Source organism: Vidua chalybeata, chromosome 10, assembly GCF_026979565.1.
Source record: "Vidua chalybeata isolate OUT-0048 chromosome 10, bVidCha1 merged haplotype, whole genome shotgun sequence".
Taxonomy (NCBI): Eukaryota; Metazoa; Chordata; class Aves; order Passeriformes; family Viduidae; genus Vidua; species Vidua chalybeata.
In genome coordinates, this window is record NC_071539.1 from 25470273 (window position 1) to 25495588 (window position 25316).

The window sequence follows — 25316 nt, forward strand, 5'->3', positions numbered from 1 at the left end:
TCAGCACAGCTAATAAAAGAATTTATTGTAAACATATGTATATTACACAATTATACAGTATAATACAGATAACATGAAGGATTTAAACACTCAGCATTACAAATAGGGCAATATTCAAAAAGAGATCTTTAACTCCTCAGAAAGCCAGAGAAATATACCGTAACATTTCAACACACTGCACCTGTAGCATTCCACAAATACCTGAAGGGATGTGTGAAATTCCACAACCTCTATCTTATCTCCAATCAATTCCCACAGGAACTTCTCACCAACAAATTTTTCTCCCACCACTATTCAAAATGCAAAGAACTTGTTGCAAACATTTCCTACATCTGAAGAACTAACCAAATGTGTCATTTTCTATCTGCTTTTAACAGTTTATTTTTCTTCAGCAAACTTTATATACTAATATAGCATCTCCTAGGAGAATAACCTGTGGTTGCTCAGAAATGTAGCAACAGATCTCCACTACAAGAACCCCATTAAGAATGAGAGGTTCCGTACCTGCCTGCTTGAGGGCCAGGTTCAGGACTTTTTCTGAAACTCCATCCCTCACAGAAAAGCAGAACACAGGCAAAGAAGCCACAATTAGCAAACAGATGCCCAAAGACGAGCTCCTGCATCCTCAAAAGCTGCTCTGGGTGTTACCAGAATCTCAGAAACAAAGCCTGCAAGAGGGAGGGGCTGGAAATGCATGTGTACAGAATCACAGAATATTTTGAGTTGGAAAGGACCCACAAGGATCACTGAGTCCAACTCCTGGCCCTGCACAGGTCACCCAGGTCACACCACATATCTGAGAGCGTTGTCCAAATGCTTCTGGAACTCAAACAGGTTTGGTGCTGTGCCCACTGCCCTAGGGAGCCTGTTCCAGTGCCCAGCCACCATCTGGGTGAAGAATCTTTTCCTGATATTCAACCTAAACCTCCTCTAACTCAGCTTCATGCCGTTCCCTTGGGTCCTGTCACTGGTGACGAGTGAGGAGACTAGTACCTGCCCCTTGGGAGGATGCTGAAGACCACAATGAGGTCTCCGCTCAGTCTCCTCCAGGCTGAACAGACCAAGTGACCTCAGCTGCTCCTCCCACAACTCACCCCCAGACTCTTCCCCCTCCTTGTGGCCCTCCTTTGGATGCTCTCGAGTAGCTTAATGTCTTTTTTTATATTGTGGCACCCAAAACTGCACACAGTACTCGAGGTCGTTGCAGATCATAGCATGACTAAGTTTGCCCACAAGGCTGTTCCCACAGAACCTGCAGGCTGTCGTGATAGCAGCAGGGATCTTGAAAATGCCCTTCTCTTTCATGAAGTGTACAGGGGTGCCTGAAAGCAGTACAGACCCCAAGTTCACTACAGCCTACAAAGCAGCGGGTCTGCAGTTCCCCAGCTACCTGGATTCCTCCCAAATCAATACTGAGCTGGAACGTAATCACTGCTGCTCAACTCCGTCACACTGACCTCAGCTGATAATGTCAGGGCTAAGCTGTGCCCTTTCCTTTCACAGGCAATCCTGCACTCAGCTCACCCGAACAAGCCAGGATTAGCTTTTGAATCCAGAGCATCTGTAATGTCCTTCCTAGGGGGCATTTAAGTCCTTCTCTAAATTCTGTTTGGATTTCATCCATTGGTCCCATTTCCTAGATTCAGGGTTCAGGTTCTGCCACTCTTTTATTCAACAGAACTGCAGCTCCCTGTTAGTTGTGATGAACTGAGAGGGGCTTTCCTGCACACCCCAGTTTTATTTAAGGTGGAGAAGACAGGTGGCATCCCATCTGAGGTACACAGTGCTTTCTTCAGTTTAACAACTGCATCAAACTTATACTACTCTCCTTCCAAGTCTGAAACCTCTAACTGAAGCATTTTTCACAGTTCCTGCACGCTAGTTACCCTTGCCTGAGTTCTAGCCCCAAAAAAGCACCAAAAAATAACATTCTGCTCCTACCCCAGGCCAAGAAAGATAACTGTAGTTTAATGTTTATAAAAGGCTTTGTATTGTCAAAGCACGGCACCAACAAGAGCAAGGCCTCAGTACACCCCTGTGAGGTAGGTATTCTGCTCCCCATGCTGAGATGGGGAAACTGAGGCACAGAGTGATTAAATCAAAGGCCATGCAGCAGATCAGAGACCCAGCTGAGATCAGCGCACTAGAGGTTCTGGCTGTTTGGCCCATGCTCCACCCATGACAGCACTGCCAGACAAAACAAGCATGCTGAAAGCACAACAGTCCCACAGGAGTCCCACCAACTTCACAATGGCTTGTTCACACTACCAGCAAGCACCCATGGGGCAGGACAAAGGGGTGGTGGATGTGGGGTGGTCAGGATGTTGTCAACGAAGCTTTCTTCAGCAAGGTGTTGATAGCCAGGCTCAGACATGTCTCCCTCACCAGTGGTGTCCCTGAGACAGTAAGTGCTGGGGTTAGCAGCAGAACAACTTCTTGCAGTCAAGACATCAGAGGATCTCCTCACAGCAAATCTTTGATTTTTCGATCCCACCAGGCCACTCTGTGTTGAACAGAACTTATGCCAAAGCAGTGCTGCTCCCACAGCACTTCACAGTTCAGGCTGATACTTGTTGAACACTGCTACAACATTAAGACGTGTACAACACCACTGGTCATCCGCCCTCCAGCACTCTGCAAACCTTCTGGCAGCCTGGGGAGGCGTTCGCTGGGCAAGCGACGCGTTTCAGCCAGCCCAAGCCCACAAACCCTGAATATCGCCTTTGTTCTTCTCCTTTCCCATGCAGGACAAGTGGTCAGTCAAATCTTCCCAAGCCTGATCATGGTTTGTTCATCTTATTCGAGGATCTGCCAGTCTACCCTTTCCAAGGTGACTAAGAAAGGTGGCACCTGACACCTCCTCTAGAGAGGCAAGGAATATGGTTAGGTGACACTTAGCTGAGTAAGCTGCTGACAAAACAACCCAGTTGTGTTCTCAGTCACACACATCATGCTCAGCAAGAAGGGCCAAATTTGCTGCTGCCATAAGCCTTCTGTTCTCCCAGGCCACCCATCTACTCAAATGGCCCACCTTAGAGCTGCCTTTGACTTTTCCCATATTCAGAGTGCCAAAGCAAGTGCCCTGCTCGCTGCATGGGAAAACCAACTCGTATGTAGACTGCATTAAAAAACATAATTTCTCATCTTAAAAACCAGTTCAGTCTCACCAGCAGAGCCGTCTCAGAGGGACCAGGCCTGTGGAGTCTCTCACAGCTAGCAACTTGATGCAAACTGACAATGTTTGTTCAGCCACTGAACATACACTTACCAAGTAAACACTGACATTTAACAACTTGATTTGGAACAGAGCATCATTGTGTTGCATTAAGGTGCATCTTTAATTGGAGGTAACAATCTAGTAGCCCAATGTTATAAATGTAATAGTGTCCTACAGAAATACTGGATTTGTCAGCCCAACTTCAGTCATAAATCCACCTTTCCTGTAGCACCTTCTCTGCTCTATTTCATTGCTCCTCATTTAGTATCTTCATATGTTTGTTTGTGAGGAAGTCAAGAAAAGGAATATTACAGATGGCTTTGTGAATATTCATCACTGTGATCTCTCTTGGAGTCCTGCAGGGAATGCATCAGAGATGCTATTATAATACACAAAAAAACCACATGTCCATAAAGCAGCAAGTCAAAAATAACAATCAAAGCAAAAAAAGGATTTAAGAGCAGGTGTTAGAGCAATGCAGGGAAAGCATTAAAATATCACAGCACAAAAAAGCCACTCAAATGACTGAAGAGAAACCTTTTGGGCACTGGAACAGGAAAATCAAGTACTAAAGTATGAATTCCTGAACTTGTATAGCATAATTTTTGTGTATGTACTTCTACATATAAGACGTACATGTTTTAATATTTATTTTAATATATTAGATAAATATTTATATATTGCATAGAAGTGAATATTTAAATGGAGCATTTTCTCATAGTGTTTCATTTTTTTTAAATCAATTCAAGCTATCCCAAATAGTGCTGCTGAACAGAAATCAAAATGTGGCTTAATCAACAGGTAATAAAAAAAATTCTTTACTGCTGAGGGTGGCGAGGCCCTGGCACAAGGTGCCCAGAGAAGCTGTGGCTGCCCCATCCCTGCAAGTGTCCAAGGTCAGGCTGGATGGGGCTTGGAGCAACCTGAGATAGTGGAAGGTGTCCCCGCACATGGCAGGGGGTGGAACACAAAGATCTTTAAGGCCCCTTCCAATCCAAATCATTTTATGATTCTATAAAAATCACTCAGCATCTGAGGCAGAAAAGTGTGTATCAGTAAAATAAAGAGATTATTTAGGTTAAGTTCTAGCAGGCCATGGCTAAGCTGTCTACACAGCAACCTGACATGGACAAGAGTGAGGTCCTTCCAGTGTGGCTCTGCAGAAACAGGTCATCTGCCTCTGAGGCACAGCAACACCAGAGAACCCTGCCTCAGTTTTTAATGTTTATGTTCCCATCCTTTCCCACTAGGGAGCCACAAAATGACAAACCCCTCTTAAGGCTTGGTTCTTCTGAGAGAACAGTCCATAAATTCCCTCGGTCTCGTGGTCTGAGCCACACAAAACCTGACTAAATTCCCGAAGCCATTCCACCCTCAATGCTGGTGTGAGTGGTGGCAAAGCAGCCCCGTGCTGTACCTGTTGTGAGGAGCTGTCTGGTATGCCACAGCGAGCGCTTGCCGTAGGATATCACTCATCAGCTGTTCAGTAGCCTGAGACAAGAGACAGCATGACAAAAAGAGCAAAGGAATTTGCTATTTGCTCAAGTATCAGTGTAGAAAATTTTGGCTGGCTTCAATCATCAAATGATCAGCACAGGGCAGTTCAAGACACCTGAGTAAGTTTTATTACTTAAGACATGAGTTTATTTAACAGAAAGAGATGCAGAGGTGCACAGAGCTCAGGATGCAACTGCCCAGCCTGCTTTCCCCCCAGACCTACAGAGCTGTACGTGCCTAGCAGGGTGGATCAAGCATTCCAGAGCCTGAACTTTCAAGAGCATTTCAGGACCCTTCCTCTCACACGCCAGAGCTGGTGTCATACATGGCAGACTGCAGATATTCTCCTGGGAGCCAGTACCTCTCCCTCTGGTCACCAGGCTTCTGTCAAGATACCCTCACAGGAACCTCCCAAAATGGGCAGCCATATGCCCAACACTTGGCTTAACCAAGATTTGGTCAAAAACTAATTAAGGCTCTTGGCTTTCTGTATTGGCTTTGGCTGTATTCAAGACCAGAAAAGAGGTTTCTGCAACGTTCAGTGAGGAAAGCTGGCATAACTCTACAGTTGTAATGGAGCAACCTGATGGCTACAATCTGTGTCTGTAAATGGATGTACTGTGGCAAGTAACAGGGAGCACAGCACAGGCATGAATATGAGTGCATGTGCCACCTGGAATCAAATAGATTTTGTAAAACTCATCTTCTGATAAGCTGCAGTCTGTATAAACAACCCCAAAAATCATCTTTGGCATGAAATACACCAGAGTGCTGCTAGAAATAATCTGTGTTGGCCTTCAGTCCAAACCCAAGAACTCCAGATCCCTGCTGTTCAAATTTTGGTGCAAAACCATTTCTCTGTTTTTCCAGAAGTGATTATGATAGAGAAATAGTTTCTCACACGTGGCAGAATTGTTACTCTCCACAGGAATTCAACAGTCTCCCAGCAGAGACAACCTGGACAAAGTAACTGAGGAGTATTTAGGAAAATATAGCTAACCTTGTAGAAAACAACCAAGCCTTACACAATCTGAAAGATTTCCACCCAATTCTGAAGGGAAGGACAAAGCAAGGGGTAATTTCAAAATCACAGAATGAGTCAGTATCTTCGTTGTGGTGAAAATTTGCAAATCACTATTCTGTGTCCAAGCCAACAGATCAGTTAAAAAACTGAAAACACAAGCAAAAGTGTATAGCCCTCTTTGGGCATCTATGGATCTATCTAGTCATGCAGAAAGACAGACTTTGATTTGATTAATGCATATTAATAAAGCTATTCCATCTTTTTTTTTTTTCTAATTGCTGAGTTAATAAATTACAGACAAGTTCTTCCTGTGAAGTAATTTCTTACCTTTAAAATCATATCTTCTATTACTGACGCATAAACATTCTTTTGTACCTCAGCAGGTTGAAAAGAAATCCCTATCTATAAAATAGAAGTGAGAAAAAAATAGTATATAAAAACCCACAACTCACATTGTACTAGAATTAGATAAGATTAACAGAAAAAAATCCCTATTAAAAAGGGTGGTTAAAAGAGAAGCAAGTAGACATACAGAACCCTCAGCCAGTATAATCTCAGCCTTAATTTTAAAAAAATCTGGGTAAATTTCTACTAGCACAGCTTGTAGAAATGCCTCTGAAAGTCAGAAGAAACAAGAGGAGGTTTTAGGTTTTGTTTCAGAAAGTCCACACAAAACCCAGGCTGCACTGAGTATCTTTGAGTTGAGAATGGAAGCTCCATTTTAAAACTGTACATAGCTTCAATCCATCTACTCATCAACTTTCCTGCACTCAGCTAGGCCACTGAAACCACTTTAAACAGTACTGCTAGCACAGGAGTTCCACCCCAAAAGAGTGTTTCATTCCTCAGTTCCACTCTCATTATGCCCATGCCTTTGTGACCTATGTAGAAAGAGACCAGACACACTGCAGAACCAAGGTTTTATCCCTTGGTGTCAGCAGCTGAGGTGGGGACAGGGATCCTTTCTTTCCCAACAACTGCTCCATGCAAACCCCTCTTGCTGCTCTGGTACAACCAAAAACACTCTTTCCTACAAGCCAAGTCAGTCTCCTGTTGTGCTGCCATGACAGAAAACCTCCCTCTCTCCTGCCCTAAACTGAATAGGAGGAAGAAATCCAAGCAGCAGAGAAGTTTGTGGAGTTTTACCACAACCTCTTTTCAGGAACTGCCATTACACAGCATTGTTCCATGCAACAAGTCCACAAGTCCACATCTTTTACATCATGGGACGGGAAGAATTCAGTGCTAGCGCTCCTCATCCCTCATTTATCCTTGCTTTTAGCCTTTCAAGATGATTTTTCTGTACTAAGCCCTGCAAAACAGCTAGTCTGAAGTGAGCTCCCAGCTGGCATTCTTCCTTTCCCCTGCCAGAACTGGCAGCTGCATGCCTTGAGTCAGAGGGTCCCATTTTTCCAGGGCATGTATAAAAAAATTTCATTTTAAAGTCCCGAGGCCTATATAAATGAAAGAAATTCAACTAAAGAACTGTAAGAGCACAAGCAACAACAGTCCTAATCAGCTTTATGATTCACTTATTACCTTCTCAGCAGTGTCCCTCACAAACTCTGATGCAGGCAAGGAAGCCATGTAGAACTTAATCTCTTCTTGTTTCTCCTCCTGTTCTTTCTTAATGTTTATTTTTAATGGTTCACTAAAGTTGAGAATATCTACTTCCTCTTCATGTTCTGGCTCTTGTTTCAGAAATTGCTGTAGTTCCTCCAGTTTTCGGCACAGCTCCTCACCACTGCTGTAAGATGAAGGGCACTCTGAAATAGAGGCAATCAATTAAACATATGATAGGTTGTGGAAAGCTGTTTATAAACAGATGCACACTCAAAATATGGTACGAAATTAAGGTAATTGCAAGTTATTTTTGTAGTGCCTACCAGATATAAGGATGAACAGAAATGCAAACAGTCATTGAGAGCCTTCTAATTATATCTTCATGACACTCATGCTTCTCTCCCACATCTGCTCCTACACCAATCAAGAAAGCTGCATTTCATACAAAACCAGGCTCATGTCAGTCTCCCAAACATTCTCACACAAGCTTTTTAAGCTTTTTGGCAACTGGCAAATCAGTCTGATACTCTTCAGCTTGCTTAGAGAAGTGGAGCTTTTACATGTAGGCTCCATGTAGTTCTAAATCATCTTTTACATTGTGATGAGCATCATCGTGCTTAAGAAAAAAAATCAGAAGACAGGTTCACAGTGCAATGGCAAAACAGAACCTCTTCTCTGCATGACTGACACAAGCCAGTCAAACCTTCAGTGCAAAGCTATGCAGTAAATAGATTCTACTCTTCAAAGACAAACACAAATACAGTGATTTAGACATAAATATTATAAGGTGGATATAGGCTTCCTTTCCACCTTCAACAACTGCAATGCAGGGCCAGACTTCACAACATATAATCAATTCCATACACTTCTGTGAAATACCTTAAATCCCTGTATGATCAGAACAGAAGAACATTCAGCTTTTGGAAAGGCATTATCTGAAGGTGAAACAAGAGAGCTCAACTGTGAAGAATGGATGAAATTAAAGATGTGACTTCAAAACATACTGAAATAAACTGAGGGGATCCTAGAGCTATGCTAGTGGAATAATGTAGCAGCTTTAATGCAAAGCATGAAGCTTCACATGAGCCAATTCACCTCACTTTTGGAGGTAAATGAACTCCCACTGAGTTCCACACTGCCACTGCCAGGTTTGGTTTTTTTTGTTCTCTACCTCAACTCATTCATAGTGTTTGCATGATAAGTCTTAACAGAGGCTAAGCATACCCAAGGGCAGAAATGTCATTACTCCTTATGCCTACTTTGTGTATCTACTTATAAAGGATTACACTGTGGAACAAGGATCATCTTTTGTGAGATTGATCTACACTGAGCCTCCAAGGGCCCCAAAGCACAATAAAAACCAAGAGAAGCCCCAGAAAAACATCAGGACCAATAGTGACAAAGGACAGCCCCACTTGTAGGCCTGCCCTTACCATCTCCAAGTTTTGTTATTCTGGAGTGAAATAAGTGAAAACAAAGAAAGTAAGAATCACCTTCCCAGATGTGCCTCTACAAAGGCATTTAACTATCAGTGCCTTTGGCAGAAAGGAGCTCCCAGTGCCTCCACACTCACCAGGCTCACTGTCTATCTGTGTCAGTACGTCCTCAATAGAGTCCTCCTCGTTCCGCAGGGTCTCAGGGTCAGGGGGAGTGTAGCCATGGCACCGACACCAGTGCACCACGTGCTTTGTTTTCAGGGGGGTGATACTGTGAAACCTGGGGTGCTTCTCTACGATTTCTTGGAGGATCTTTCTCACTGTCATTGCTCGTTGCCACTGTGACCAACCAAAGAGAAAGCTCATCACACTGGCTATAACATTTATGGTTAGCTTACAGCCCAGAACCATAATCCAGGTTGCAAGGCAAACAGAAAAGGAACATGATTTTCTCAGGAGTTAGAGTGACTTCTGACACGTCATTTAAACTTTATCATCCAGAAAAATAATCTCAAGAAAAGGGACACACATTTCCAGGGGCCTAGTCACATCTGTCTTGAAATGTTTCACCTCCCATGTAACACGAAAGATAGCATGGTGCAAGAATCCACTAGAGTGAAATGTGTTCTTAAAATTTGATTAAACTTTGGTTAAAATTTGGTGATCGTTTAAGCTGGCAACAGCAGAAGATCTACTTCAGTGTTAACATCTTCCCTGTAAAACTCCACAGCAAGATGGCAAAGCGATGAAGAAATACAGGGAAATTACAATACAAAAGGTCCAGGTCAACTGAAATATTTATCTTTGGTGAACTGACAGTCCATTTCAGCACTAGTACTGCTTATGTTAGATCCCTCAATTCTCATCCTACAGAATGCAGACACAATCCCATAACAAGATAGATAAAGTATACTGGGGAAAATTCTCTTGACTGCAACATGCCACAGAGTAGAGATGAGAATAAAGTACTACCAGTCTGAAAAAATGTATCGTTTTAAAATGCTTCAAAAACCATCTTACTATAAGTAAACTGAAAAATGACCTTCAGCATCCTTTCTGCTTGAGAAAGCCTGTGAACAATAAACTTCATCACTGTCTGAACACAAGTCAGTGCACCTCGCAGTAAGAAATGCTGCCACTTACAATAACAATTTATTCAGAAAACAAATCTGAAAACAACAAGGAAAGTTCCACAATTCAGAAATCCTTGTGCTTCTAGTGACTGCTTATGAAACATTAAAGGAGAGAATTACCTCGGCTGCCCTCCTCTTCCCAATGTTCCAGCTGTAATACTGTTCCACTGAACTGGCACAAAAAGAGCTTACATCCCCACCTACAAAAACACAAAATCAAAAACTCTATTAAATTTTCAGTAAGTGAAGTAAGATGCATTCTGGGTTTGATGTTCTTTATCAAAGAGGAAGAGGGAAATGCATTCCATGCTCACAGGCTCAATGACTGCAACCAACTCTTACAAATGCTGTGCTCTCTCCAAGAGAGACTGACACTGTTTTTGAACGCAAAACCAGCCTCTCTCCTGGTCATATACACAGAACCTGTAGCTATGTGCTGTTTTAAGCCTCTTTTCCCCCCCCAAAACTCTATTATGTAGACCTGTAAGTCTGCCTTACTACTCAAAGTCTTTTCCTTTGGATTTTTTTTTTCCAAACAAATTAAAACATGAAAATGAAACAACAGTGAGAAGGTTTCTTGGCAAAAGCACGAGAGCTGTATGTGATGAAAGCTTTCCTGTGCCTCTCAGTCCTTCTTTGCTGCCTCTGCTCTACCCCGACTCCAGGACCACTCCTTCAAAGTGCATTAGTTACCAGGGAAAGCTGATACATTTTCAGTTATGAACATGAGTAGAGGAATGAAATAATAAAGTACCATACAAGATTGAAATGTTTCTCTGCAAATTATCCCCTTATGTTTAAAAAAGAAGGCAAAAACCCCAATAACAAACACATTTCAGTGTCGAGCGATGTTACTGTATTTGCCAGCTTGATGAAATCCTAGTTTTAAATTTAAAAAAAGAAAAAAGAAAAAAGCAAATCCATTAAGGACAAACCAGGAAAAAGAAGACCTATTTGCAACCATTATGTGAAGAAATACAATCTATTTCTAATGAAAAAAAAAAAACATGAAAGATTTTAACTGCTAACAACATATTTGACTTTACTGGAAGAACCTAATTCTAAGCATCTTCAGAATAACCCCTGGGGTAAACTCTCTAGGATAAGGGCTTCATTTCATTCCACTCTTTAATAACTTCTGTGGCTACAGAGTATGCAAGGCATTCTGTTGATACACTGACAATACAAAGCAAAGCCTTTTCATTTACTGCTTACTTTTTTCAGCAATTAATGGAACCTTCTTCACTATTGCTGTTAAAAGCTGCTGGATGTTCTCCAAATATTCTATGCTGCAAGGGATAAAAAGAATCACAGTGAAGACTGCTGTTGGAAGCAATGAATCAGATGAAAAAGGTTTCAAAATCAGTGCATGGTTTAAAGTCTTTAGTCCGAAGGCATTATAAATAGCAGTGTGAGGATAAACTGTTACACCCCAAACCAGAGAAGGTATTTCAAACAACCTTGCTGAACAAACAAACAAAACCTCTTGCTGAAGTGTCCACATCTGAAGCTGCATTTGTCAGGCTGAAGAAACTGAAGACAGGCTCGGAGAAAATCCCTGCATTATCTCACAAGCTGCAACATTACCAGTGCAGGTTGTCCCCACAGGAAACATGGGAAACTTTGTGTTTATGGGACTTGACTTAACCAGACAGAGTCTATTAAACTGGCAGAAGCTGTATTTTCCAATAGTTATCTTATAACTAAGATAATTTTCAGTGTGTAGTGACTGAAGATTTATTCCTGTCTCTTACACACACTCTCCATCAGGGTAGTGTCTGCGGGAATACACTGAGACAACAAAACTTTACAAAACACAGAAACAGGGAAGTTGTAGAAATGAAGAGCAGGAAAGACGTCCTACACACTGCAAGAAATATGCAGAAAAATTCTGCAGTCTGAGTTCTGGTGAAAAAAAACTAACAAGTACTTGCAAAAGCATCACAAACAAGGCACTGGGTTTCACAGCATCCAGTGATCGAATACTCATTATTATTTAATTCTAATTCTGAAGCAAAGCAGCCCTCATACTAAGCAATTACACAGGTATATGAGCTTAACAAGACTTGCGATTCTAGAAGGTGAACAGTTCTACTTATTTCAGATGCCCCTTCTCAGAGCTGCATTTCACTGGGCAGTGTGACCTGACTAAGGACACGCAATGGCACGGGGACTTCTACAAGCAGAGGACAATAAAGAGATTTTAGCAGCATGTCATTTTAACAAAGTCCAAAACAACTGCAAATCTTCAAATATTTTTTTCCCTTTCATGAACCGTGCATACAAATCCATTCACAAATAAAACGTTGCAACACTGTCTGAAACAAATGCCACCCAAAAGGATTAGTACAGATACAGCAGTGTATGGGACAGATTTTATAATGTATTTCTAGGTCAAAGTAACACTACTGCACGCATCCCTAGAACCAACTCCATTTCCCCAGCACTTCAAAGATCAGAAATCCTTATAGAGAAATAAACAATTACTTGATAACGTAATTCCCAAGTTCAGAGCTCTCTTCTGTTTTAACTGCTGCTTGGCCTTCTTGGGTACCCACAGAACTGCAGTTTTGTCCTGTTGAATCAGGCTCCATCTTAACTTCAAAGAAACAAAACACATTTTAAGACAAAAAGTACAGCCAGTTTAATAAAAGTACCAGACAGTCTTGTGAGACTAAAGGTCTTACATAACATCCCTTCATTTATTGTTTGCATTCTCATTGCTAAGCATGAACAAATTTGACTTTCAATTTTGCTGAAAGAGACCTACCAGAACACATTCCCCCCACAAATCTCCACATGCTCACGTCTCATCCTTGTCAGAAACCTGCATAATCAATTGCTGCTGTTTTGCATATGACTGGCTGATCTAAACTGGCCTGGCCAGTATGCAAACAAAGAGCTGGATAGAAAGCTGGAAAGAAAGTTTTAACAAGAAGTGACATTTCAAAGTGACAACTTCTTTGAAGACATCACTGATTCTGACATGTGAACTTTCTCACGTCTAGGACAAACTCTAGTTAGACAGAAGCAGTGAGAGATGAGCTGAACCCAAATAAGCAGGCAGTCTGGTCAGGCAGTTGGGATGCAGAGATATGACAGTTGTGCCAGAACTGGACTTCAAGTGTGTCAACTCTGCCCCATGCTTTATTCTGGGAAGGATTGTGTGTATCTTTTCCCCACTGTGTGCACGTGCTGTCTGCATCTAGAGCTCCTTGAAAGGAACTTCCAGTGCATCTGGCTGAGAACAGCAGGATCTGGGGCTGAATACTTGCTGCTTTATGCAGTTCTGCAAATATGGACTGAAACAATGAATGTTTAAGGTACTCCTTGTAGCTTTCTAGAACATTCTCATTTTTCTCCATACTTGTCTACGCTGTGAGATTTGTTGAGAGGGAAGTCACTGTTAAACTCCTAGTTCCCAGGTGTCATTTTAACTTGATTCAAACTCTATTAATAATGGAAATAAAGGAACCCACAGTCATGGAGTCTACTTTAATAGTCAGGCCACTTGCATAAAGAAGTACCAGTTTTTTTTTTCTACTTGTCCTACTAAGAAATCCCTTTTTACCTTTGGCAATGGATGCCGTGGAGGGACTTGGGACAACTGTACTTGCTGCTGTGACTGCCGAAACTGCTGAAACTTTGCTGGTAGAAAGTGACTGTAGCACTAGAGATGAACAAAAAAAAAAAAAAAAAAAAAAGGGAGTGGGGCAACAAAGAAGGAAAAAAAAAATCAAATTTCATACACTTCAACAAATTAACATTTTCAGAAGCAACACACTCCTTTTGCAGCACAAAGTTTAGGGGTGAATTCCTTGCTACAATTTCTTCTATCTCTACTTCCACGGACCATGTATGCCAACAGTGACCAAGTGCTACCCTGTGTCAAAGGAGATTTTCAAACACCATGTGTCATCCTCCTCTGCCCTTTACCTTTGTTCATAGGCATGAGTATTGTCTGAACACCTCCAGAAGCTGTGTTTACACCGAGCTGTTTAAGCTGGCTGGGAACTGTCAGAACAGCCTGCTGTGGACTAGACTGATTTGAGTGGATTTTTAGCAACCCTGCAAGAAGAACGGAAGACAAAATGTTAAATAAAACACACCAATTAGTTTATCTCCAGCTACTTCTCTCCCTTTCTGCTTGAAGCAGGATGGCATGTAACCTAGCACTGCCACCCTCTTAACAAGTCACACTTGGGTGAGCTGTCAGGATGAGTTTCCACTGACAAAAGCGATGGCTCAAACGCTGTAGTGCTGCAATGCAGAGTGCATACATGCTGCACAGCACTCTGAAAGTTGTAAAGCAAATCTCCTCATTACCTAAGGAATATTAAGCAAAAGCTGATGTAAGAAACCTTTCAATTGAAGCAGGCTCAGCAGAGTGTAACACTCTTGTCAGGACCAGACCTTGTGCTCAAGGCTGTGGTAAGCCAGTGAACTACAGCTCTGTTGTACTCACACAGCTGCTCTCAGGGAGGTATCCCATTGCCACTCACCCCTCTGCAGTTCAGCTTAGCTGCATCCACTGCAGTCAGCAGGGCACAATCAACCCTGTTCCAACTGTGGGACAAGCCCAAGGCTGCTGTGCAGCAGGTCTGACAAAGGACACACCTGAACTGAGTGTTGCAAGTCTCTCTGCAACGTGCACTGAACACACTCATAAGGATGGCTAATCAGGCTGGGAAGTACATTAAACTGGAGACTGAACTAAATTAGACTGATTTTAGTCAAGGCCAAAAGAACAAGCAGAACATTCAGACATGAACAGCATTATCAATGGCAGCACTCAGTAACTTCAGGAGAAATCAGCACAACTCCAAGCTGTGCCACAGTCCCACAGATGAGGAGTGCCCATCACCTGTCTGCCAGCTCTCTCCTCCACAAGATGTCATCTCCCTGTGATAATACCCCAAGGCACCACAGCCAGCACTCTAACAGTGTGGTTTGGGCCTATGTCCCTCCTTTCTACTGGTAAACTGGATATTTTCCATGTAATTGTATTCAATCTGTAGCTTAACTTTTCTTCAGACTGTGGAAATTTAGCAGACTTCTATTTTAAAACATTGACAACAATAAACTTCTTAGTTTCACCATGACAATTTTGTAACTATGATTTGTTTTGACATTATTATTAGTAGCAGTAGTAGTAGTGAAACACAGCTGCACAAGTACTAAACATGCAAGTTCTGGTGAAGATGGTTTTTCTTGGTTTTTGAAGATGCCCAGCACTGGTCAGTTGGGCTTTCATCTCCACGCAAGAAGGCTCACCTAGTGCTACCCATTCCTTTGTGTGGGACACACTGATGTGGCAGGGTAGGACAGCAAGGGACCCAAGAGCAAAGCTGTTAAAAAGGGACCTTTTCAACAAACCCTATCAGCCTGGTGGGTGGGAGACACTGCTTGATACAAATCAAGGGGAAGTTTGAAATCCTTTTCAAAAAGTTGCCTTTAAAAGCACAAATGTTCAGAATTTTAACGGTTCTGAGTTTTGTTTTGTTATTACATTGAAATAACTGTTTTATAGCCAATGTTCCTTCAGAGACTCTTGAAGAAAGAGTTTTCCACCATGAAGTCAATGCCTTGGGTTATAAAAAAAACCCAAAACAAAATCTAGACAGCATTCTCACACGTAAATGAGAGTTTTAATCTGAAAGCTATACTAATGGCCAAGCCATACTAATGGCTTATTTCCTCAAAAAAAGCCCCACCTGGCTACTTTCCTTGCAAAGAGAAATACTGAATTGCTTCCTGCAGGATTCTGTCAGGCTTAGCAGTCTATGCTGCTTATTTTCAAGCTCTGGGTAAAATATACCCGTGAGAAAAGAGAAGTTTAAGTCTGAGTAGAGAGGAAACAAGAAGAGCTGCTTCAAAAAGACACTGTCAGATGAGCTCAGTGTCACATATTTTCTCTTTTCTGTATTTTTACTCTGCTTTCACTTCATAAGAAACCACTCCAAATGAACAGAACATGCCAGCAGGTAAATTAATCTAAACAAAAATTTCCAGTTTTAGCTCATAACTCTCAGACATGCTGTATTTGCCCTCCCTGACATGAAAGATTATGGAAATATAATAAAACTAAATAAGGAGAACTCCCCTCCACATAAGGGCAGCCCATTTTTATTACCTCATTTTTATTAACTTGAATGATCCAGATCCAGCCTAGTTTACTGTACTTAATGAATTCTGACTTTAAAGCCTCCAGTTCCGTCTAATCAACATATCTCTCCTTTTCAATCCCAACAGAGCAGATGCAAAGCCTCAGAGACAAATTCTGCTCATTCTCTGTGTACAGTGGAGTTTCACTTTCACAAACTAATCTAGTCTGTAGTACTGCTGGTATCATGATAGTGACACACTCTGCTCCTGACAGGCAAAATGCATCTTCTAGTGAAAACCTGGCATGAAAACTAAAATCCCTCTCCTATACCAAAGGGCAACTTGTGCTGTTATCTGTAACAGATACAGTCAATGCCAAAAGGATGCCAAATTACTAGAAATTTCCTTGGCTAAGCCAAAAGTTATGCTAGTAAGATGTTTTAGAAAGCATGACTTTCACACACTTGCAGATACAGGTGACTAAATTCTTCCATTTACAGTGAAGAGAGGTACAGAACTCACACCTGGATTCTAACTTTCTCTGGGAAAGGTGTGAAGGGAGTTTAATACCTGATACTGTAGCTTTTCCTGACACAGGTGTCGCTGTAGTCATCAAGGAAGCAACACTTACAACACTGGAAGTTGCAGTCTTATTCACTACTGATGAAGCAGCCTGGCTCTGGCTTACACATATTTGGTGCTGCTGTCCAGGTGTCTTTGCTGCAGGAGCTCCAGAAGATGATGAACTGGAAGCTGCATTATCTGTTTGCTGCATAAGAGGTAGAGAGGAATAACAAATCCTTTTTCATGTCACAGGTGGTTCAAAAATAAGCACAAGGTAATATAAGTAATAAAAGTAGCAAACCCAAATTTTTATCTGTCAGTTGTTGTTAGGAAGCAAGAGATTCTCGAGCTCATATCCAAAAGCCCACACACAATGATGGCACATACAGAATGGAGGCTGTGGCAGCATGGCAGCAACTCTCCACAGGCATTTGGGAGGCACAGATTAGGAACTCACAAAGAAACAGGCTCAGAGTGAATTCCACACTCTTCATTTTGCTGCCTCCTCCCCTCTCCATGCACTGCAGCTCCACTCCAGTAGACAGCCTGCATCAATTGGATCCATGGCTGCATCCACTCACAAGGGTATTCACTTTAGGAATGCAAACATTCTGTGTGCTGCCTCCCTCCATGCCAGAGCAGCCCCTTGCCAGGCTGCAGTGCCACAGCTGCCCTGGGTGGAGGGCAGTGCCAGCCTCTGCACGCAGGCAGGGCCAGCAGGCACTGCCAGCCCCTGGCAGCTGCTGCCAGCAGCTCGGGCACCGAGCACTGGGCAGGGCCTGCGCCCTCAGCAGCACCCAGGGGCTGCTTAGAGCTGCTTGGTGCAAGGAACAGCAGTCCCACCAGCAAGGTGAGAACGCCTACAGGGGAGAAAAGCAGTACAAGTCCTTTCCTGGGACTGTGGCAAGAGTGCAAGCACTGCATTAGAGAAGAATGGCAGTGCTGTTTCTCACCTGGGCCACCCCATTTGTGGGGAGGGCCACGGCAGGAGCAGCAGCTGTGGTGATGACACCCCCTGATACTCTCAGCACAGTGGTGCCAGGTTTGGAGAGCTGGGATGAGGCAGGCACTGATTTTATAGACCCATCTGATATTTTCACCAGTGATGTCTGTCCAGTGGATGTAGCCTTTGAGAAAGAATGCAGCATACGGAAAACAGAATATTAGTTAGGGTTTTACATTATTTTAAAAACACAAATCAAAATAGAATGACAACAACAAAACAAACAAGAGAAATGCTTTTTATATTATCAGGAAATATTTTCAAAATACTTTTAAAAAAATCAAATTCTGGCAATAATTGCTGGAACAAAATTATCACCTCAGAAATCAACTTCGTAAGTGTTGACTTTGCAAAGATATGTCTACCAATCTTGAATTTTGGATAAGTACTCTTAGGGCATTTGAATTTCATAGAGACTACTTGGTACTTTTTAAAAGAAGGATCTCTGAGAGGTACCAAACCCAAAGATTTTTAAGAGCTTTAGCAGGCCCATTTAGCAGACCCATTTCTGAAGTCCAAGAATTTAACTACATTTTTGCACCTGACTCTATTCACTTTTCCAATTCCATTTCACTAAGAAGCCCAGAGCCCATTTACAAAGCAGCAACCCCAAGCTTACACTGATTGCAAGCTGACTCCCTCTGAGGAGAGAAAGCTGGAAATCTGTAGTCTGATGAAAGTAAGCCTTTGTGTGCTTTCCTCATTGTGGTACAGCCAGCACCACAGTTGTACAAAATGCCACATCAAACCAACTACGAAAGGAAATGCTCTCAATAATATGTGGCTGTGGTTCCTGTACTTTATCTGACAAAACTAGTAAGAGAGAAACACAGCAGTTGCACATTACCTGTGTAAACAGAGCTGTTTTCTGTCCAGTTATCACTTTTAGGGCTTGTCCTTGTGTGGAAGATGCTCCAACTCCTACATTGCCCTGAACAACTGATGCTGGAGTCAGCTGCTTCCCAGAGCCCTGGGGTGAAGGCTGGCCAACCAGAAAGGTGCCCTGCTCCAAAAAGAAATCAGGGAGGTCAGCACTTTGAAACACAGTTAAGAGTCAACAGAAATCTAGGAGTGTCAATGAGAGATAAAAGCTTGTGGCTGTAATGTAGCCACAACATTTCATCTTTTGAAACAAAGCACTGCTAACTACACTGGATACTCCTGCACTAAGTGCTGGATGCAGCCTTCTTCCTGCAGAACACCTTCTAATGGAAGCAGAGCAGGAGAAAAGTCAAATAAGACCCAGACACCAGAGTCTCAGAACGTTTCACATTGTACAGAACCACAGGACATCCACCTAACAGCCCTGCAGCCTGAAATGCCAACATGCTTCCACTGAGATGTGCCGCTGACCTGGGGTGTCTGCTTCAGGATGTAGGATGTATAGGTGAGGTGCTGTGACAAGTTACTGCTTGTGTTTTGGGTTCCACCACCTCCTCCTCCTCCTCCTCCACTATTTGTAGAAGAACCAGACTGAAGACCTGTAACCAGAGGAAAAAACTTAACCCTTTGGTAACCAGACAGTGCCAACTACTAATGCATCCCTGTATATACAAGTACTTGAAAAGGTTTTGCCAGACTTTTGGTGCCACATGTTTTGCAGTCAAGTAATGCTATTATTCAGTAAAGAAGAGTTCAGCTATGCTGCTGTGCTCTCTTACAGCTCAGCTAATGCCATGAACAAGAGGAGCGACTGGGGAGATAAGGAGGGTTGGTGGACAAGCAAAGCTCATTTCAGGCTGTTTTGAACTTTCTATGAAATGAAAATGTTGTCCAACAAAAGAACAATCTTTTCATCACTCTTTTGCAGGTCGTGGGTCTGCAGCAAAAGCTCTGCTGCAGAGTGGAAACACTCTGAATCTCACTGGCTTCTTAATTTTAATTTCACTGGCTGTCAGTGCAATTTCGTTAACATAATAACAGATCATGGATACCAAGCAGTGGTAATTTGCAGTGACACTTTGATATTGCTCTGTCTCCAGAAGGAACAGCCTAAACAGTGACTTTTTGCAGTCTCTCATTAAGAAATAAGGGTAAAAAAAATATTTATGTCTGTCATAAACATCACAAGTATCTGATCTTCCTTGCTGCCAATGAGTTCATCAAAGTTGGATTGCCCCAGCTGCAGGTATTACACTGGGAGTTTCATTCATAGGTCTATTAACTAAAAAACCATTTCTGCACTGAGAGCACAGCAGGAAAAGCAGTTTCACTGAGAACAAAAGCCACTTGTGAGATCTCAGCCTTAAAAACCACTACATATGGGTTGTTGTGAACAAAGAAACCCTATCCCATTACTGATTTCCACAGTACCAGGATGCTTTCTAGCAAAAATGCCAAACATATTAATTATGTAGTGATTACATTATTTAACTCATTAGATTTCCCTGCAAGACTAACTAGCATTATTTGTGGCTCGCAGTATGGCTCCTTGGGGTATCAGCAGCAGTTTTCCTTTCCCAGAAGGGTTCTTGCTGTTGGTGGTGAGGTACAGCTTGGTGCCTGGTGGTAAGTTCGCCAAGTTTGCCAGGTTGGTGGCTGGTAACTGCAGTGTAGCCATCACTAGAAAGACAGAATAAAAAGGAATAAACCAGCTTCTTGCAGAAAGTAGTATGCACTGAAATCTGCACAGGATGGAAGTACTCAGTGGCATGCAACCAGCCCTCAGTAATCCCTACTTAGCTGCTCTAACTGCACATTAACCCCACCAACAATGCACAGCTGCATTTTTTAATAGGTCTGGGAAAAAAATCTCTCTGTGTGCAGTCCCACTTGCAGCTGCAGGTTGAAGCAGCACAGCCGTGGGGTCTGCAGCCTTCCTGCAGCCCCAGGCACCACACAGGGGGCTTCTGCCCATAATCCTGTACCTGTAAGCACTGGGGAAGACGTGGGGATGAAATAGGGACACTTTGGCTCTGGCTGGCTGGATTCATGGGGAAAGGACCATAATGCCAGGCCAAAATGTGAGACCTGGCTCCATGAAAGTCTACAAGGTCTCCTGCACATTCCCCAGCATATCCATCTGGTCTCCACTCCCAGAACACTGCATATTTTAAAGCACTTGTGCTGCCTATTCCCCCTTACAGATAATGAATTAACATTTTCTTTGTTATTAATCTCAGCCTGAATTTTCTGGACAGCTCTCTACTCACTTCCCAATTTTTCAATCACACAAAGTTATTTTGCAGTTGAATATATCATTATAGACCCATCACTAGCTGTTAACAGGATGTAAAATCACTCTACCTGAGCCTTGAGATGTACTTTTCAGAGCCCCTGTGGAAGAAACTTGTGCCTTGGTTATAGTCTGCACAGGTTGAGCCACAATTGTCCCTCCACCTCCACTCACAATGGCTTTGGCTACACCTTGAGTCACAACCTGCTTCGAGCCAACAGCCTTTGCCACCGAGGAGCTGGACTTTGCCACAAGGATCTGACCACCACTTATCGCCACCGCTTGTTTCACCGTCGACTGCAGCGCAGAACCAACGGGAACACCAACAACCTGCAACAAACAGGGATGGGATGGGATGGGATGGGATGGGATGGGGCCCTAGTGGCCACAGCATCCTGGGAATCCTGGCTGCTACACCACCTCCATCTCCAGACATTTCAGGACGTGCCTGGTCACGAACAGAAGCTCTTCATTCAGGAACAAAATTAAATTGGGAAGAGGCCAATCCCAAGTAAAATGATGAACTTTTAAACCCAGTCAGGATCTCAGCGCACCCACAAAAGATTAAGTTCATTCAAATCACAGGGCAATTCCTTTTTTTCTCATTTATAAGCAATAGCTTAATTCCAGCTGAAGATAAAGCTTGCCTTGGTGAATTAAAGAGATGTAGAAATTTAGTTTCAACACATCCATGGGAACTGATTGGCTGGGAAAGCTACGGCCTCAAAGCAGAACCAACAAAGTGCTCCAATTTTATGTGTTAATGATAACTGCAGTGGAATATGAGTTTTTGCATACCTGCTGAAACAGGCAAGAAAGGTAGCAAAAAGAACAATGAAATGTTGCAAATGAAAATAAAGTATTTAGTTATGCAAACCTGGAAGTTCTGTATGTAATCTCCAGTGCCTGGCACATCATTTGACTCTGTCCACAATAGAAAGAGGCAAGAATGGAGACAATTTCTGACACATCTGTCATCTTGTCACTGCACTGTGCCTTCTCAGAAGCTATGTCACTCCTGTCAAAGCAAGACTGCATTGGCACAACTCCTACAGTAAAATGCTTGAGTTACCACTCAAGTAGGACTGCTTTCACCTAATCCTAACCTCTACCTTGCTCCCTATTTGTGTTGTTCTCTTATGTTGCAGGCGTGCACTCGTAGTAAAGAATTCACCTTCTCTTATGGAAAGATCTGGATGAGTTGCAGCAAGAGCTGCTGATGGCAGCCAGCGTTCTGTGTTGAGAGTCCAAAGGCACCTGCACCCCACTGTTGCAACAGTTTGGACAGAAGTGGGCAATGTCCATGTATACAATAAAATGCAACAGTGCCTGCTCAGCCTGCTCCCTTGCCAAGCACTACATGGAAGCAGGACACGAGCCACTCATGGAACCCAGCTACCTATGGTGCTGCCACCTGGGAGCGAGGCAGGAGCGACCCTGCTCCCATGGGAGAAGCACCAAGGGCTGCAGTAACACCATGAACCCAGCACCCCAGAGATGCCCAGGTGTCCCTTACCTTGGACTGCACTGTCCCCTCGCTGCTGCTCACGACGGGTTTCTGCGGTGACAGGGCCAGCATGTGGCTGCCCTTGACGGTGACATACTGCTGCACCGAGGGCTGCACCGTGCCTGCCGCTGGTGCCGCCACCTGCTGCGGCACCTCCCCGGGCTCCTGCTTGATTATCACCTGGGCAAGGGCAGCAAACAGTCACAAGGACAGCAAACACCTTGGATGCCTTAGGATTTTTGCTTTTATATTTTCCAAATCCTATACTGCATTAGTGCATAACTCCAAACTACATACAGAGTGTTAGTTACTCTCTTCACATTTTGGTCAGACAAAACAATCCCTCTGGGCCTGAGATCCAAGGACACCCTACAGCCTCAGGCCCCAAAAAGTATAAACAAAAGTGAACTGGGGGGAGCAAACTGGGGGTAAATGACTTCATTAGCTGAAGCTGTAGTTGGAGGACTAACCCCTGATATGTGAATGGACCAAACTTACAGCTGTCTGAAAAACTGGTGGCCATTGTCCACCTTGGGTGTAACCTCTGGGAGGTTTCTGACTGCCCAAGATAACCTGTTTGAAGGCCTTTAATAAATACCTAGCCTCAGTTCTAGGCAGCCCCTCCAAGGCATCCCCTTCAACCACTGAAGATCGCTGTGGAGCAGCCTGTCTGCAGGGAAGGGCAGGCACACTCTGAACTCAGATGTGGTGCTCACCACCACAGGGGCTCTAACTTGGCTCCAAGTGGGGGCTGCTCCCACACAGCACTGGGGTGGTGTGGCAAACTGACATAGTGACAAAGCAGTCCCCATTTTAGAGGTGGTCATGGAAATTACAGAGTCACAGCAACTGCTGGTAATGTTACAAGTACCACTCATCCTGACAAGGAAACTGGCCAGACCTGACTTCTTCAGATCCTGCATCTCCACACGGAGCCACAACACTTTAAAGTTTCAAATTCATGTTCTGAACTTGTTTTTTATTTTCTATCCTGGAATGTTACAACCAATAGCTAGAGACACTGTAAACGATTATAGCTGACATACACACATTCTCTTATGTATATGTTTTATGTTTCCTCTACATCTAACCTCTAAGGGCAGCGACACAAAAAAAGCCTCTTTAGGGTTTTTTTTCCTTTAGATTGTTGTAGGTAGTGTAACTGGTAGAAAGCATTCTTTCACCTTTACTTGGATCATCTAACATTGACAGAAACAATTTTATATTCCATGTGGTAGTATTTAAGGAAACACACTCAGAAGCAGCAACATCTGATATTCACAAATCACTGTTAAAATTTTTTAAGAAGCTCCTGACAGATTTATTGCAGTTTACTTCTACTGCATCCCATTAAAAATAGCTTTCAAAGTATCAGTCTGAACACAACAGCGATTCAAAAAAGAACCCCAGAAAGGACAGAAGAGGTGATAAAAGGCAAGATCCCAGGTACAGCAAAGCCACAGGGAAAGAAAAGAAAACAAGACACATTTTTGAGAGACGCTACAGAGCTCTTAGCAGCAAGATACATTGCTTCCTGTAAGAGTTTTACAAGCACTGAAGTTCCATGGTTTGTGGCACAAATCAGCATGAAATGGTGATTTCAGCCACTACTGGGCTGCCTGTCCCAGCACAAAAGTCAGGAAGGATACCTTTGTAAAAGCTCCCAGTCCTCCAGTGACCGATTTGGGGCTTTGCACCTTGGAATGACTCCCAATGGGACAAAGGGGTGGCATGGTGGCAAAAAGAGAATCCTCCTGCTGCAAATAAGAAGATATGGTGCAAAAAATCAGTGATACGTCCAATAAAAGAAATAAAACAAGTAACTGCTAATAAAGGGCAGAATGGACCATGTGGGTAGGCCAAATTACCCATGGAAATAGGATATTTCCAAAACTTTCTTAACATAACCCACAAAGCAAATTTTAGTTGGAAAGTTACATCTCCAACAGGTAACTGTTTCTTACCATGCAATACACAGGCAAAAAAAATCAACCCATGTTCTCTGATCAATTTTTTATATAAAAGTATTTCACTTAAAATTCAAATAGGCTGAGGGGGCATCTTATCAATGCATATGAATACCTGCTAGGAAGGTGTAATGAAGGCCAAGCCAGACAACACTCAATAGTATACCATGTAAGGACAGAGTCAATGGGCACAAATTGAAACTCAGGAAATGATAATGAAAACCTTGTTGTTGTTGATGGTGACCAAACAGAGCAACAGGTTGGTCGGAGAGGCTGGGGACTCTTCAGCCTTGAAGATACTCAAAACCCAATTGGACACAATCCCAAGGAACCTACTCTATTTGACCGTGCTTTGAGTTGGAGTGGTTGAGCTCCTGAGGTCTCTGCCAACCTCAATCATTTTGTGATTCTATACACAATCTCTGAGAGAGAAGTGTAAGAAGAAACAAGTTACAGAGGGGAAAATTCTTCTCTCAGAGGAGTTCATGCTCTCCTTTAACTGGAACGATGCAGTGGCACACAATCCTTCCAGAGAGAACTCACCATTTAGCAGGAACAACAAACATTAGGTAAAAAACATTTCATCATCTGCACCTGGCACCTCTGGGTCTGAGGCCAGCAGAGAAGTCAAGTGCATTTGAAGGAGTTTCTTACAGTGCAATTGCTCTCTTTTACAATCAATGTGAACCCCCAAAGCCATGGTTTTACAATCACTTGGCACATTCTTGGGTTGGATTATGAGCAGAAATCAGGTCCTGCAACTCCTGGCATCTTCCTTGTACTGACACACATGGCTGGAAACACTAGTTTTCACACAGGTTGGCTTCTGCTCTGGGCCACCACACAGCTGCACAACTGGTGGCAAATGGAAGGTGTGAAGACAAGGCTAGAAGCACAATCTGTCCTCTCCACTGCAGCTGCATTTGAGACTGGCTGCAGAAACACGGCCTGAAGTCATTAAAATAAACACAGAAAACTAGCACACAGTGAAGAGATGAAAAGTGGTGAGTTATGCACAACCTGTAATATCCCTCTGAACTATAAGGCACACTCTTCTCTTTAAAGAAACTCTAAAATTACAGCTTTTCCACCAACCAGAAGACATAAATCAAATTACATTTCTGT

The 25316-nt window shown here is 43.0% G+C and overlaps 1 protein-coding gene across 4 annotated transcripts in view; it reads right to left on the minus strand.

Moving 5' to 3' along the window:
* YEATS2 (YEATS domain containing 2) overlaps positions 1-25316 on the minus strand; it is a 48297-nt gene continuing 22981 nt past the window's right edge. For 3 of the 4 annotated variants that reach the window (XM_053951848.1, XM_053951847.1, XM_053951845.1), the window contains 18 exons: positions 23874-23981; positions 22234-22404; positions 20789-21047; positions 19943-20104; positions 18896-19023; positions 18390-18545; positions 17493-17666; positions 16546-16744; positions 13807-13938; positions 13442-13540; positions 12358-12469; positions 11086-11159; positions 9991-10070; positions 8875-9076; positions 7278-7504; positions 6066-6140; positions 4635-4708; positions 1-3573 (listed from right to left, as the gene is read on the minus strand). In XM_053951848.1, coding sequence (XP_053807823.1) covers positions 3465-3573; positions 4635-4708; positions 6066-6140; positions 7278-7504; positions 8875-9076; positions 9991-10070; positions 11086-11159; positions 12358-12469; positions 13442-13540; positions 13807-13938; positions 16546-16744; positions 17493-17666; positions 18390-18545; positions 18896-19023; positions 19943-20104; positions 20789-21047; positions 22234-22404; positions 23874-23981 — 2541 coding nt within the window. In that variant the 3' untranslated portion in view covers positions 1-3464. The remainder of the gene's footprint in view (positions 3574-4634; positions 4709-6065; positions 6141-7277; positions 7505-8874; positions 9077-9990; positions 10071-11085; positions 11160-12357; positions 12470-13441; positions 13541-13806; positions 13939-16545; positions 16745-17492; positions 17667-18389; positions 18546-18895; positions 19024-19942; positions 20105-20788; positions 21048-22233; positions 22405-23873; positions 23982-25316) is intronic. The other variant, XM_053951846.1, reaches the window with a different exon arrangement.